This window comes from Myxine glutinosa, chromosome 14 (assembly GCF_964187855.1).
Source record: "Myxine glutinosa chromosome 14, kmMyxGlut1.1, whole genome shotgun sequence".
NCBI classification, from domain to species: Eukaryota; Metazoa; Chordata; class Myxini; order Myxiniformes; family Myxinidae; genus Myxine; species Myxine glutinosa.
The window spans coordinates 80,023,879-80,036,177 of NC_136274.1; the positions used below are offsets into that span (position 1 = coordinate 80,023,879).

Consider the following 12,299-nt stretch of genomic DNA (forward strand, 5'->3'; position numbering starts at 1 on the left):
AGGAGTACCTCTGGCGACGGCTTCCTCTCCGCTCCCACCTTTTGTTCATACTAGGGCATGCCCGTACTATATATATATCTAAAATTATATCCCCCCCCCTCTATTTACATGAAATGGTTTGGTCCATTCGCAAAGCCAAAGCGAACGGCTTGCGAGTACGGTGACAATCCCCCCCCTCTATTTACATGAAATGGTTTGGTCCAAAGCGAACGGCTTGCGAGTACGGTGACAATCCCCCCCCTCTATTTACATGAAATGGTTTGGTCCAAAGCGAACGGCTTGCGGAGTTTGGTAAAGAAATCGCCATAGCTCGGTAACTACTTCTCCGATTAATATGAAACCTTGAAAAGGCACATCCTCGGGTCCCCAGCAATATACCTGGCAAGTTTAAAGTATATCGGACCCGTGGTTGTCGAGAAACAGCGGTCACAGACAAACATACAAACATACAAACATACAAACATACACACAGAGATTACTGGAATTATAGATAGATGTGTTCTGTACCGTCCCCCAAACAGTGATTACTCCATCTACATTTCACTGTCTGACAACATGGACCAACTTCTATCCACTCATCCCAACTCTCTCTTCCTCATATGTGGTGACTTCAACTGTCATCATGCCACCTGGTTGGGTGTGGGTTCCTCTCTCACCAGTCATGGCACCTCAGCAAAGGACTTCTGTGACTCACTGGGATTGACACAATCTGTCAATTTCCCGACCCGGATCTCAGCCAATGGAGTATCTTCTCTTCTAGACTTGGTTATGACAAACTTCCCTGCTAATGTCTGCTGCTCTTCTTCTGCTCCAATCGGTTCTTCTGATCATGTGCTTGTCAAAGTGGACATCTCTCTGGCCATTCTCAGAGAGCCTCCTCAGCGTCGACGAGTCTGGCATTTCAGTCAGGCCGACTGGGACGGTCTTCAAGCAGCCATCAATCGTCTGGATTGGTCTCCCATCTCCACTGCCTCTGACATCAATTCTTCCTGGGAATTCTTCCAAAGCAAACTGATCTCTCTCATGCACAGATTTATCCCATCTCGCCTTCAGTTGTCTTACCCTTCCTCCCGTCCATGGTACACTGAATCTTTTGGTGAGGCAGTTGCCCTGAAACAACTTGCCTTTGCCTCTTGGAAGGCTAATCCAACTGAAGGCAATCTCAGCTCCTTCCACCAAGCTCGGAACAAGTGTGTGTCTACCCTCAGGAGTGCCAGGAAGCACTATCTCTCCTCACTCAAGAATGAACTCTCAAACCTATCTCCTTCCTCCAAATCCTGGTGGCGTCTGGTCAAATCCGTTTCTGGTGTTTGTCCCCCCTCCATCCCCTCCCTTACCTCAAATGGCCACACAGCTGACATCGCACGTGACAAAGCCGAATGCCTCAACTCTGTGTTTGCCTCAAAATCCTTAGTCCCAAACCCATCTCTCTCTGTTCCCACCTTTCCCAGTCGAACCCAACTGCTCCTGGACTCTGTGTCCTTCTCTCCTGACAAGGTGGAGGAGTTTTTGTCAAACCTCGACTCTGATTCTGCAACTGGACCAGGCGGCATCAGCCCACGGGTCCTAAAATCCTGCTCTGCCGCTCTATCTCACCCTCTCTCTGTTCTTTTCACCCTATCTTTTGCTCAAGGTCATCTGCCAGCATCCTGGAAATCAGCTAACATTACCGCTTTACACAAAAAAGGTGCAAAAACAGATCCTTGCAACTACAGACCAATCAGCCTGCTCCCAATTATCAGCAAAGTCATGGAATCCATCATTGCTTCGGATATGAAATCTTTCCTCTTCTCCAATGGCTTGATCTCTGATCATCAATTTGGTTTCAGACCAGGTCACTCTACTCTGGACATGCTGCTTCTGCTGTCTCAACAATGAATGGAGGTCCTCAATGCCAAACAGGAAATCAGAGCTGTCTCCCTTGACATATCACGTGCCTTCGATACGGTCTGGCACCCAGCTCTGCTCACCAAACTCTCCTCCTATGGTATCCATGGAAATCTCCATGCATGGCTTGCAGACTTCCTCTCTGGTCGTAGTCAACGTGTGGCCCTGAATGGATTTCTCTCATCTCCCCTTCCTGTTCAGGCTGGAGTTCCCCAAGGCAGTGTGCTGGGCCCTGTGCTTTTTCTGGTCTTTATCAATGATCTCTCCGACTCTGGAAAATCCTCTCTATCTCTTTGCTGATGACTCCACTCTCTGCCGCTCCATTCCCTCTTCCCTCAGATCGGCAGTCTGCAGCCTCCTCACTCTCTGAAGACCTGGACAAAATCACAGACTGGTCAAACAAGTGGAACATGTCTTTCAATCCTGACAAATCTCACTCTCTTACTATGTCTCTCTGAAAAGATCGACTGGACAACCCTCCCATCTACTTTCTCAACAATCCTCTCCAAGAAGTTCTGTCGCTCAAGCTTTTGGGTCTCACTATCTGCCATGATTTTTCTTGGGAAAACCACATTTCCAAGCTGGCCTCCAAAGCCAGTCGCCGACTGGGCATCTTCCGTCGTGCGAAGTCCTTCCTCGGCACACCTGAGCTCCTCACCACATACAAGGCTTTCATCCGCAGCTCAATGGAATACTGTTCTCCCCTATGGGCTGGTGCTCCTGCCTCACACCTGGCTCGGCTTCACGCTGTTGAATCCAAAGCTTTCAAAATCATTGGAATCTCCCGCGATGAAGCTATCTCTGAGGGCCTTTCACTCACTCACCGCAGGCAGGTAGGTGGTCTTTCTGTCTTCTACCGACTCCTCTCCGGCCTTGCTCCCCCAGCTCTCTCTGTGCTCTGTCCCCCAAATATTACTACAGGTCGCACAAGATCTGCCAGCAACCCTCTGATGGTTAAACTGCCGAAATCTCGGCTCTCTGCTCACCTTCACTCTTTCATTCCTCTTCTCCCGCCTCTGGAACAAACTCCCACACTCCCTTCAATCCCACTCCTCCCTCCAGGTCTTTAAAACAGCTGTTCACCACCATCTTCCCCCATCCAAAACCATGATCTTTTCTACCCCCACTAATTCACCCCAGATCGACCTTGTTTGAAATTCCAACTTCTTTCCTGGAAGTCCTGGCAGTGTCCTTATGTTTATACCTCTCCCACTCCCCCCCCCCCTTCACATGCCTCCCCCCCCAAAGCCCTCTCCCTCCCACAGATCTCTCGATGTCTCCACGTCTCTCGGTCCCTGCTCTCAAATGTTGTGTTTGTGTCCTTCCCCCTCCCTCCCCATCTTGTCTACCGCTCCCGATGTTATTTGTTTTATGTGTCTGTTTGTCTTTCTGTGTGATTAATGTTCGCTCTTTCACGAGCCTCGATCTTGTATACAAAAAAAACCAAAAAAAAAACCTCGTGCTTCGGACCTGTGAAGGTTTGCTTCGTGTCGTCTTCTCCCCAACATCCTACCGTCTGTCGGGGATGAGTGGGTGAGACCGCTTCGTCTCCAATAACGTTGCGGTTTGCTGAGGGAGCGGTGGATGTGCGTCTCTGGAGGGCGCCGTTGTACAGTTTGGCGGGAAGAGCACCCTTGCCCACGGTACACGCTTCGGATATCGGCGGGAGAGCGAGATTCGGGCTTCGACCGGATTTCGTTCCATCGACCGCTGGAGCGAATCCCATTCGCCTTGGGAAAAGTCATAGAGACATTGAGGAGTGTCCGTTCATTGGCTGGCATAGCCGTGAGTCACTTGACTTTATTTATATAAGATATATATATGGAGTGCACTCTGAATGGCCATTTACTGTATCGTATTACCTGTGTGTGATTTATAATACAAGTTTGTGCATTTATAATCATTGGTGTGGTTTCACTATTGATTTTCAACACAGGGTAATATATTTTTCTGCCGGGGTTCCTCTCGAGGTTCGGAGGTTTACCGAGACCAGGGGATCGGTGAGGACCCCGTAACATTTTACAGTCAGACAAGCGGACATAGTAAAAATTTTGCCTTGCTCCCCTCTGCACGTTGCGCACCGAGGACAAGATTCCGTACAATTTACCAAATTCAGAGCCACGGCCCTGCTAAATCACAGGCTCGTGTTCCTTAGTGTTCAAAATACAATTAAATAGTTCCTCGATCATAGAATGACGTCTGTAGACAGACAGAGTGAACCAGTTGCTCAACCCCGCTTTGTTGGTAAATATCGCTCGCATGTTATGGTATTGATACGGTTTCTGGATTTGTACATATGACATCATTAAAGGTTAAAGGTTTGCCCCCCATAGTTAGTCCACAAGCAACACGTAGGCCCACTTAGAGTATTAGTTATGTCATAGTATGTGTAAGAGTAGGCCATTTCCCTAGTAATATCTGCGTTGTGTAGAGAAATGAGCTTAGGTCCTTTCATTTTGCGGCCACCCTCCAATTCCACCGATGGGCAAACTCGAACCCGCGCCCCATTTTGGCTGATCCCTCCGTGTGTTTCGCTGCCCTTTGTTTGCTCGAAACTAGTCAAGTAACAGGAGGTAGGCCTAAGAAGAGGGAGGAGCGTGGGGGTCGAGGAGGGGCGGCGTCAAGGAGCACGTCAGAGGCGATGACGGTAAGGGCCACCAGCCAACCAGGGCTCTGAGGGCATGGCGTGATAGGGCGTGGTGAAGAACGTCTGGTGAGTTCCAGAGGGTTCCAAGGGCGTGGCAATAAAACCCTTTGCGCGAGGCCCCTACCTCAGTTACGAGAAGGGAGAGGACTCGCATGCATACGAGGAGTTATGAGAAGGGAGAGGACTCGAGTGCACAAAGAGTTATGAGAAGGGAGAGGCAGGCGCTCGAGTCTTGGAGTTGAGTTATGAGAGAGGACTTGTTGGCACAGGAGTTACGAGAAGGGAGAGGAGTCGCGTGAACAAGCACTGGTATCGAGAGGTCTGAAAGGAATCGAAGAGCGCAGTGTTAGTGCCTATTGAACTATTACGTGCGCAGCCACGCGAGTGACCGCGGCCATAGCCGCCAGTGTAACCGCCAGAGCCCAGCCCTACCGTTCGCCCCGTGTTATCCCGTGCGCTCCAACGACACGCGGAGAGCTCCTGCCGTCTCTATTTCATCTACTTCGCGGTGCGAGCTGGGGACCGGAGGGAGAGCTGCCCGGACGCCATCCCTGGACGTGCTGACCTGTTCGTCTGCAAACCCCGTGTGAGTGTGTCTGAGTGTGATCGGGCCCGTTTGTCCAGGGAATAAGTTAAGACTGTGATCAAGGCTGCACTGTGTCTTCTTCTTCTGATCATTGTACATCGTGTAAATAAATCTTGTTATTCCTTTTCTTCCGATTCGACCGCTTCTGTGATTTCCATCATTGGGTAAGCGTGGCACGATTAAGAACCGCTTGGATCGGGGTCTAGTCATTGATAACGGCTCGGGTCACGGGTTCGCTACCGCTCGGCGTATCCACCAACACCCGTGACTCGGGCGGGGCTTATTTCCTCGTTTCTGGGCAGCGCGAGTAGGTAATAGCGAATTCTTAATCCTAAAACCCTATTTCGCGCTGTCCGGGAAGGACGTCATAGGACCCGGGTCCCGTCGGTCAGTCAAAGACAAGGGGACTAATCCCCCCATGGTAATGGGAAAAGGCCGGCGCAGAGATCCGCAACAGTATAAAGTGGAACCGTTTTGCAGAACGGCTTCCTTAGCCCAAAGCTGCAGACCTAGTTAGCATTTGGGTGAAATGGGGTGATAAAGGGACTACGACTTGCATTCAGTGGTGTACCAAGTTGGACAAACTGCTCTTTGTCTCAAACGCTCAATCTATGTTGGTTGTACTATTTGAAGAGGTTTCTGGGCTTATCGGCAGCTTTACACCTGTGTCTGTAGAAGATTTTTTACCTTTGTCTGTCGAAGTTTAACACTTTAGAAACCTCGTTTCCCATAGTATAACTCCCTTCACATAGTTATCTCTAGTCTATGATCATCCAGTGGTAAGTTGATAAATTACTATAGTCATTACCACTTGCCTTTTGGTTTTGCAAGATTACACTTATTTTTTCGATTTATGAAGGCCGAAGTAAATTCCATAGGGTAAGTTCTTCTTTATCTAGTACTATAGATGCAGCAGAAAACCTGGGCCTGTCATTTCAAACTGACATTGCAAGAAGTCAGGCTAATTATAAAGTAATCAATTATTGATCGTCTCTGGACATAAAAAGTGAGCACGCATTTTTGTATAAAGGTGCTGCACGGGGCACCTTGAACTTGCAAAGGTGGGACAGGTCGAACATGGTTCAAAGTGCCCCACCATATTGATGTGTATATTTATTACCATGAAGATTTATTTTGTTTTGCAATGGTTCCCCAAATGGGGCCCACAAATTTGTTTGGTGCCAGGCCCCAAAAAGGTTTTAATCTGGCCCATAGGGTAACCCAACTTTTCATGGAAAACTGAAACAGAGAAATAAAGCTTGTGTTCATTGGCTTTCGACAAGAGTAGTTTTCACTTAATGGTTCGGCAGGGCAGCACGACAGAGAAATTGCGATTGCTCATTGATGAAAATCCCAGGTGTGGAACACTGCGATGGCCCGACCACCCGCAATAACGGCCTCCATTTAAAATGTTACGTATATGTAATGTCGTCTGTAAACTAAGATGTGCCTCGCCATAATTTGGACAACTTCGTGCAACAACCGTGTTGTGACTCAGTTGTTTATAATTTCTTCACCAACATACCCATTCTTACAGGTGCAATGCAGCCTGGGAAAACAGTGGCACAAGGGCAGGTGCAGCTATTCAGGCAGCAGACAGTAACACTGCAACAACTTCAGCAGCAACAGCAACAGCATCAGCAGCTTCAGCAACATCTCCAGCAACAGCAGCAAGCAGGGACCACCACGGTTGTGTCGCAGGCAGGCCCTGGCACGGTGGCACTGCAGCCGCTGCAGCTTCAGCAAGCGACGGTGGTTGGCGTATCTTCGCAGGCCCTCACCGGTACGATTCATGTGCGCTTTCTAGTACGAGGGGTAATGTTGATTGCCAAGACCGTGGAGTTTCTTGGACATAGGGAGGAATCTTCAGATTTGATGCTGTGGTCGTGATTACGAATGCAGTTGGGAAATAGGATCAGAGTGATGTTTCAAGATAATTGCAATTATCGTTAACTTTCTGAAATGGCGCCATTGCTGGAACGTTTACTGGAGAACATAACCTTTTGGCGCCCTTTGTATGGGCCACATTTTCACTGTAACACATTTCCAGGTGTGTCCCAGGCAGCCATGGTGGGAGGGAACCAGCAGTCGGCGGTCGTGGTCACGCAGATCGCCCCCGTTGTGTCCACAGCCACAGGGCAGGTCAAGCAGGCCTATTTACAGCGCTGCATACCAGTGAGTTGATTGTTTCTTCTGGAAACCTTGTTACAGAATATTCTAATGGGATTTCTGAAATTTGGCTCCTAGTTCATTTTGGTGACGTCAAAAAATGTATAAAAGGTGTCGGATCTACACCTATGACATGTGCGCTTGGATGCATAACCCTCTGTTTAGCAGGACCAAATGAAGCCACTGCAGTACAAAGCTACGGTGCAGCAACAACAACAGCAGCAAGTCACAATGACGACGCACAAGCCCGTGGCCTCAAGATCAAATGTCCTGCCCGTACCCACCGGCACACAGGTGAGCACGTTAAACTTTCCCATGAACCTTTTGCACACTTTTGGATCGGGCACTGCGTCATGCGTCACTTTTGTCTCGCTGTGCGATCGACAGCTTGGGTTCAAGCCGGGAATGATGGACGAAGTGCAGGACAGTTGATGATTGTTGGATAGTAACAACATGAACACAATTACACCGAGTCTCCGTGAATGCCCGAGTTCGTCACGTGTTCCTCCAGGTTCGTACGTCGCAGCCAGCCCAACTCACAGTCAAGACCTCAGTGATGACTCCGCTGACGTCGATTTCCACGGCCACCATCTCGCTGCCGATTACGTTCAGCCAATCCGCAAAGGCAACAACAGTGACACCTGCTGGTTGGTCATTTCCGTTTTTGTTTTTTTTGGATGCTGAATCGAGGCTCGTGAAAGAGCTAACATTTATTTCACAAACAAATCAACCAGACGAACAAGATATATAAAAAGAGGGAGCGGAAGACAAGATGGGGAGAGAAGGGGAAGCACACAAACATAACATTTGTGAGCAGGGAGATGTGTGGGAGGGAGAGGGCTTGGGGGGAGGAGGTGTGGGAAGGGGGGGGGGGGTGGGAGAAGTTTGCTCGTTGGGTAAACCCTAGAGTCGTCGCAAAGAAAATTGGGTTCATTTCCATAATTTGACAATTTAATATACCAAGTAATTTTACAACCAAATAGTAAAGAAATGCTGTGGGCGTGATTTTTTTCCTCGTAATTCAACTCAACTCTGCATTGAATGGTAATTGGTTTGTGCACAGATTTTATTTGTAATAAAACCAAAAGCTGTTGGAAAGGAACACGAATACGAACCGCACGGGTCACCGCTGTATTACAGGAGCTACGCTGTTGAAAACGCAGCCCCTGGCTCTGCAGTCCGTCGGTGTGCTCAAGTCTCAGCAGGCCTTGAAGCATGCTCAAGAGGTTCAGGCCCAGGCGAACAAGGCGGGGCAGATGCAAGCTCAGCGGGGCACGTCGCTCTCGCAAACTGGTGGGCTCACGACCCTCAAGGTGAGTAAAGGCGTTTCTGGACCCATGCATGCCCTGTCGTTATAAAAACCGATTGTACAAATAAAACCCCCTCATGTCCGTTTCCAGCCGGTGACGCTGCAGCCTCAGAAGATGACCTACACGGCCGGCTCTCCGAGTCCACAGCAAATTGCGTCCTCTCCCACTGTTAAAGCTCCATTTGTTGTAAGTCCCTCGCTCGGCTACCTTGGCCAATCGGAAGCCAGGCATGGCAGCAGGCTATGCTCTCCACCGATTCACCACTCTCAGCTTTTACCTTGCGTGCCGTGTCACAGGCAGGGCCTTGCCAACCACCATCTTTAACAGTTCCGGCACAACCCAGGATTGAGAACGGTCCGATAATTATTTGGTGGTACAAACAAAACTAGTTCCATAGTTCGATCAAGTACTGGAATTAAACGCACTCACAATGCCATGTTGTGCAGATTACCCAATCGGCTTCAGCTGCTGTTCGTGTGCGTCACGAACAAACTTTGCCCGCTGAAGCTGATTGGGTAATCCGTGCAACGTCTCATTTCGAGCGGGTTTAATTCCAGTACTTCATCCAATCTCGTGGGTATATCTCGCTGGATGAATCATAACTTTCATCAATCTCGTTGTATTGTTGTTCTATCTCTATTTTGAGCTAAATGTATTGGCGGCTCACTTGATTGACGAAGGCCCGATTCGAAAGCAGTGCAGTTGCTCTCACCACCGATTATCCATGATGATACTTTGGTTATTCCACCTTTTCCTCTTTCTGCTGCAGATGTCCAAGCTCTCTCAAACCATGATCGGAGCAGTGCAGCAGCTGGTTTCCATGCCTACCTCATCCCAACACGTATGTATTGTCTTATTTTAAACGTGCGGTTGAAGTCTGCACGTTTGCCACTTGAAAATGTGCTCGACGAAAATTGGTGTCAATGGTGGCACTTTCACCTCGATGCCGACAAGCTTTGAACATTTGCATGTTATACTGGTTTGTGAGTCGTTGGTACTTTTCCCTTTCTTTTGTCCTTCTTTCAATGTTCTACATCTGCCTTTAATTTGCAGGGCCAGACCATAACACTGACGCAAGGCACTCAACCCCTGCAGATCGTATCCCCAGCCACGGCTGTCGGCGCCACACGGGTTCTGCAGCAGCAGCTTCTCCAACCCCAAGCTCCGGTTCAGACCCAGCAGGTCCAGGCTCCCGCGACGGGAAGCTCGCAGCTCATTCAAACGCCACTTCCCGGTACGGCACCTTCCCCGAGCCCCGTTCCACCGGGCACGCCCTCCTTGGATGCGCACGGAGCCCCGACCGCCGGTCACGCTCGGGGAGGACATGTGGCCAGGCAGTGGAACCCCGGTAAATCCAGCTGAGTGTGAGCTGCCCAAAACTAGGTAAATTTTGTATATTTGAGTTGGTTGAGATGTGAGCAGGGTTGCACCTCTGGTAAGCATCATTTGCTTGGAGCACCGGCTCCGATAAGATTCAAACTCGGCACAACAGCGATCAATCCCACACTGAGCTAAGCATGTGTGAGCTTCAAACAGCACCTGTAAAACTTTTCCACTGTGAAAGTGATTTGTAAAATTTTATACAGAACCTTTGTTTGTTTGTTTTAGTTTGTCAATTGTTTAAATTATTTTTTTTTAATTCTATTGTACGGAATGTGCATGTTCTCGTCTCCCCGAAGGTAATTTTGCTGTAAGTTGCCATGCCGTTGAGACTTGTTCCGGAGGCCCTAAAAACCAAGACCTGAAACGATTGAACAATTGATCAAACATGGAATCGTTTCACAGAGATGGGGGGAGGGGTTGGTGGTGGTCCCTCAGACTTAGTGCAAGAATAAATTGTAGTCATTTATTTTTGGTACCTCTTTTACAGTACAGACATCCTGTGGTACATATAAAGTTCAAATACACATTTGACAGTCCTGAAAGGTTTTGTCACACCTGTGAGATAATGTTAAAATATTCCCCCGTCCCAAATAAAATGTTCACATTCTCCAAACGAATGGCACTTTGTACTACAATGACCAATCTGAAAATTCATTTTGAAGTCATTCTATTCCAAGTGAATAACATTTTTATAGAAGATCAACCATAGTGAGCGACGCGTGTTAAACAAGCCAAGGATAGAGGCAGGTTTTATTGTTTTTGTTTGGCACTTATTTTTAACGTTGTCCTACCAGAGCCCCCTCCCCCTACCCCCAACCTTTCCCAGCACCTGCAGCCCTTTCTGTAGATTTAAATTTCCATTATAAGAGAAAGCAAATTACTTCAAACAATGTTAAAGTAGCAGCATCAGGAAACGAGTGATTTCTGTAACCAAGGTCCGGCTGAATATCAGCCAAAAACGGGAGATTCCACCAAAGTGCCGGAGGAATCCTATTGGAACGCACCTCCCTCGAGTATGGATTTGAAAGAAAATGGAGTGAACTTGTAACCTGTCCCAGTGTAGAACTTGCTCTGAAACTCCACCCTAGAGAGAAAATGGTGAAGAAAACAACAATCAAAACCTTGGGACAAGTGAAAGCAAAAAGACAAAAATGACATTGCTACTTACACCACAATCGTCCCACAGGACATTTTTGAACTTCTCTCAGTGAGATAGACTATCCATCATCTCCCTCTATGAGAAAGAGGGATAGAGAAAGAACGAGAGAGAATGAGGGAGACAGAGAGAGAAAGAAAAAGAAAGAGAGAGACAGACAGACAGGCAGAAAGAGAAAAAACAGAAAAAGAACACGAACGGGGAAAATACACACAGAGCAGGGGGGTGTGAGGGGACATGGAAGGATGGGGTTAAAGACACGCAGGGAGTAGGGGGGGGGTGAAGACAGAAGGGTGGGGGAGACACCCAGAGAAAAGGAGATGGGGATGCAGGGGGAAGAGAATGCATGCAGAAGGAAAGGTCGAGGAGACGGATAATTTTGTAAGAGATTCCAGAACTGTTGCTTTTTAAGATCAGCAGATTAAATATGGAGTTCTCATTTTTATTCAATGAAGACCTTTCTTTGGTGCCAATGACAACATCACACTGCACCAAGAATTTGCTCCTTATTGAGGATAAACGAGCCAAACTTTCAGTCGAATGGCTGGTCTTAGTTACCAATGCAGACGGAGCGCGTGCAGGAATGCCGATAAGCCCTCCATGATGATCAGCACGGAGAAGGTCAGCGTCACAAACAAGGCAAAGGCTGGAAAGAGGAGGATGGCGCCAATAGCGCGACGTGTCCACAGTTCTGCACTCGCAACGCGAGGCAGTTGCAGCGCTGAACTCATAACCATTTCCCACAACACTTCAGAGAGTTCTGAATAAGGGTGATAAAATAAGAACAATGCTTCTAAATAGGAAGTTATCTGTTTGTAATAAGAACCTAAAAAAACCACCAACAAAAGAGAAAAAAAACAATTGTACACGTTGCGTGCCTCATCGTGATCAATGTAGTTCTGTCACTGCATGTATTCACTTAGACCAGGGCACAAATAAATCATCGAAGCTCCTTGACAAAATGCAACGTCAACTGAACCAACTGAATCTCTCCTTCAACCCTCTCCTCTCTCTTTCCCCCTCTCCACCCTCACCCCTCTCCCTCTCCATTTTTTCCCCACCCTCTCTACTCACTCTTACCCCACTCTCCTCCTCAGAGATATTTCTCTGATTCCTCAGTTATTTTCAGATTGACAAAAATCTGAACATGTCATATCCTTG

General features: G+C 48.1%; 2 protein-coding genes across 10 annotated transcripts in view; one reads left to right on the forward strand and one right to left on the reverse strand.

Annotated features, from left to right (window-relative positions):
* EP400 (E1A binding protein p400) overlaps nucleotides 1-10,599 on the forward strand; it is a 183,550-nt gene extending 172,951 nt beyond the window's left edge. For 4 of the 5 annotated variants that reach the window (XM_078768379.1, XM_078768381.1, XM_068136243.2 and 1 more), the window contains 8 exons: nucleotides 6,658-6,903; nucleotides 7,171-7,295; nucleotides 7,455-7,583; nucleotides 7,801-7,936; nucleotides 8,430-8,602; nucleotides 8,690-8,785; nucleotides 9,369-9,440; nucleotides 9,653-10,599. In XM_078768379.1, the coding sequence (XP_078624505.1) occupies nucleotides 6,658-6,903; nucleotides 7,171-7,295; nucleotides 7,455-7,583; nucleotides 7,801-7,936; nucleotides 8,430-8,602; nucleotides 8,690-8,785; nucleotides 9,369-9,440; nucleotides 9,653-9,961 (1,286 nt within the window). In that variant the 3' untranslated portion in view covers nucleotides 9,962-10,599. The remainder of the gene's footprint in view (nucleotides 1-6,657; nucleotides 6,904-7,170; nucleotides 7,296-7,454; nucleotides 7,584-7,800; nucleotides 7,937-8,429; nucleotides 8,603-8,689; nucleotides 8,786-9,368; nucleotides 9,441-9,652) is intronic. The other variant, XM_078768380.1, reaches the window with a different exon arrangement.
* Nucleotides 10,432-12,299, reverse strand: part of LOC137439953 (V-type proton ATPase 116 kDa subunit a 2) — a 50,983-nt gene continuing 49,115 nt past the window's right edge. For all 5 annotated transcript variants that reach the window (XM_068136246.2, XM_068136251.2, XM_068136253.2 and 2 more), the window contains exons 20-21: nucleotides 11,697-11,898; nucleotides 10,432-11,066 (exon numbers count right to left, since the gene is read on the reverse strand). In XM_068136246.2, coding sequence (XP_067992347.2) covers nucleotides 10,973-11,066; nucleotides 11,697-11,898 — 296 coding nt within the window. In that variant the 3' untranslated portion in view covers nucleotides 10,432-10,972. The remainder of the gene's footprint in view (nucleotides 11,067-11,696; nucleotides 11,899-12,299) is intronic.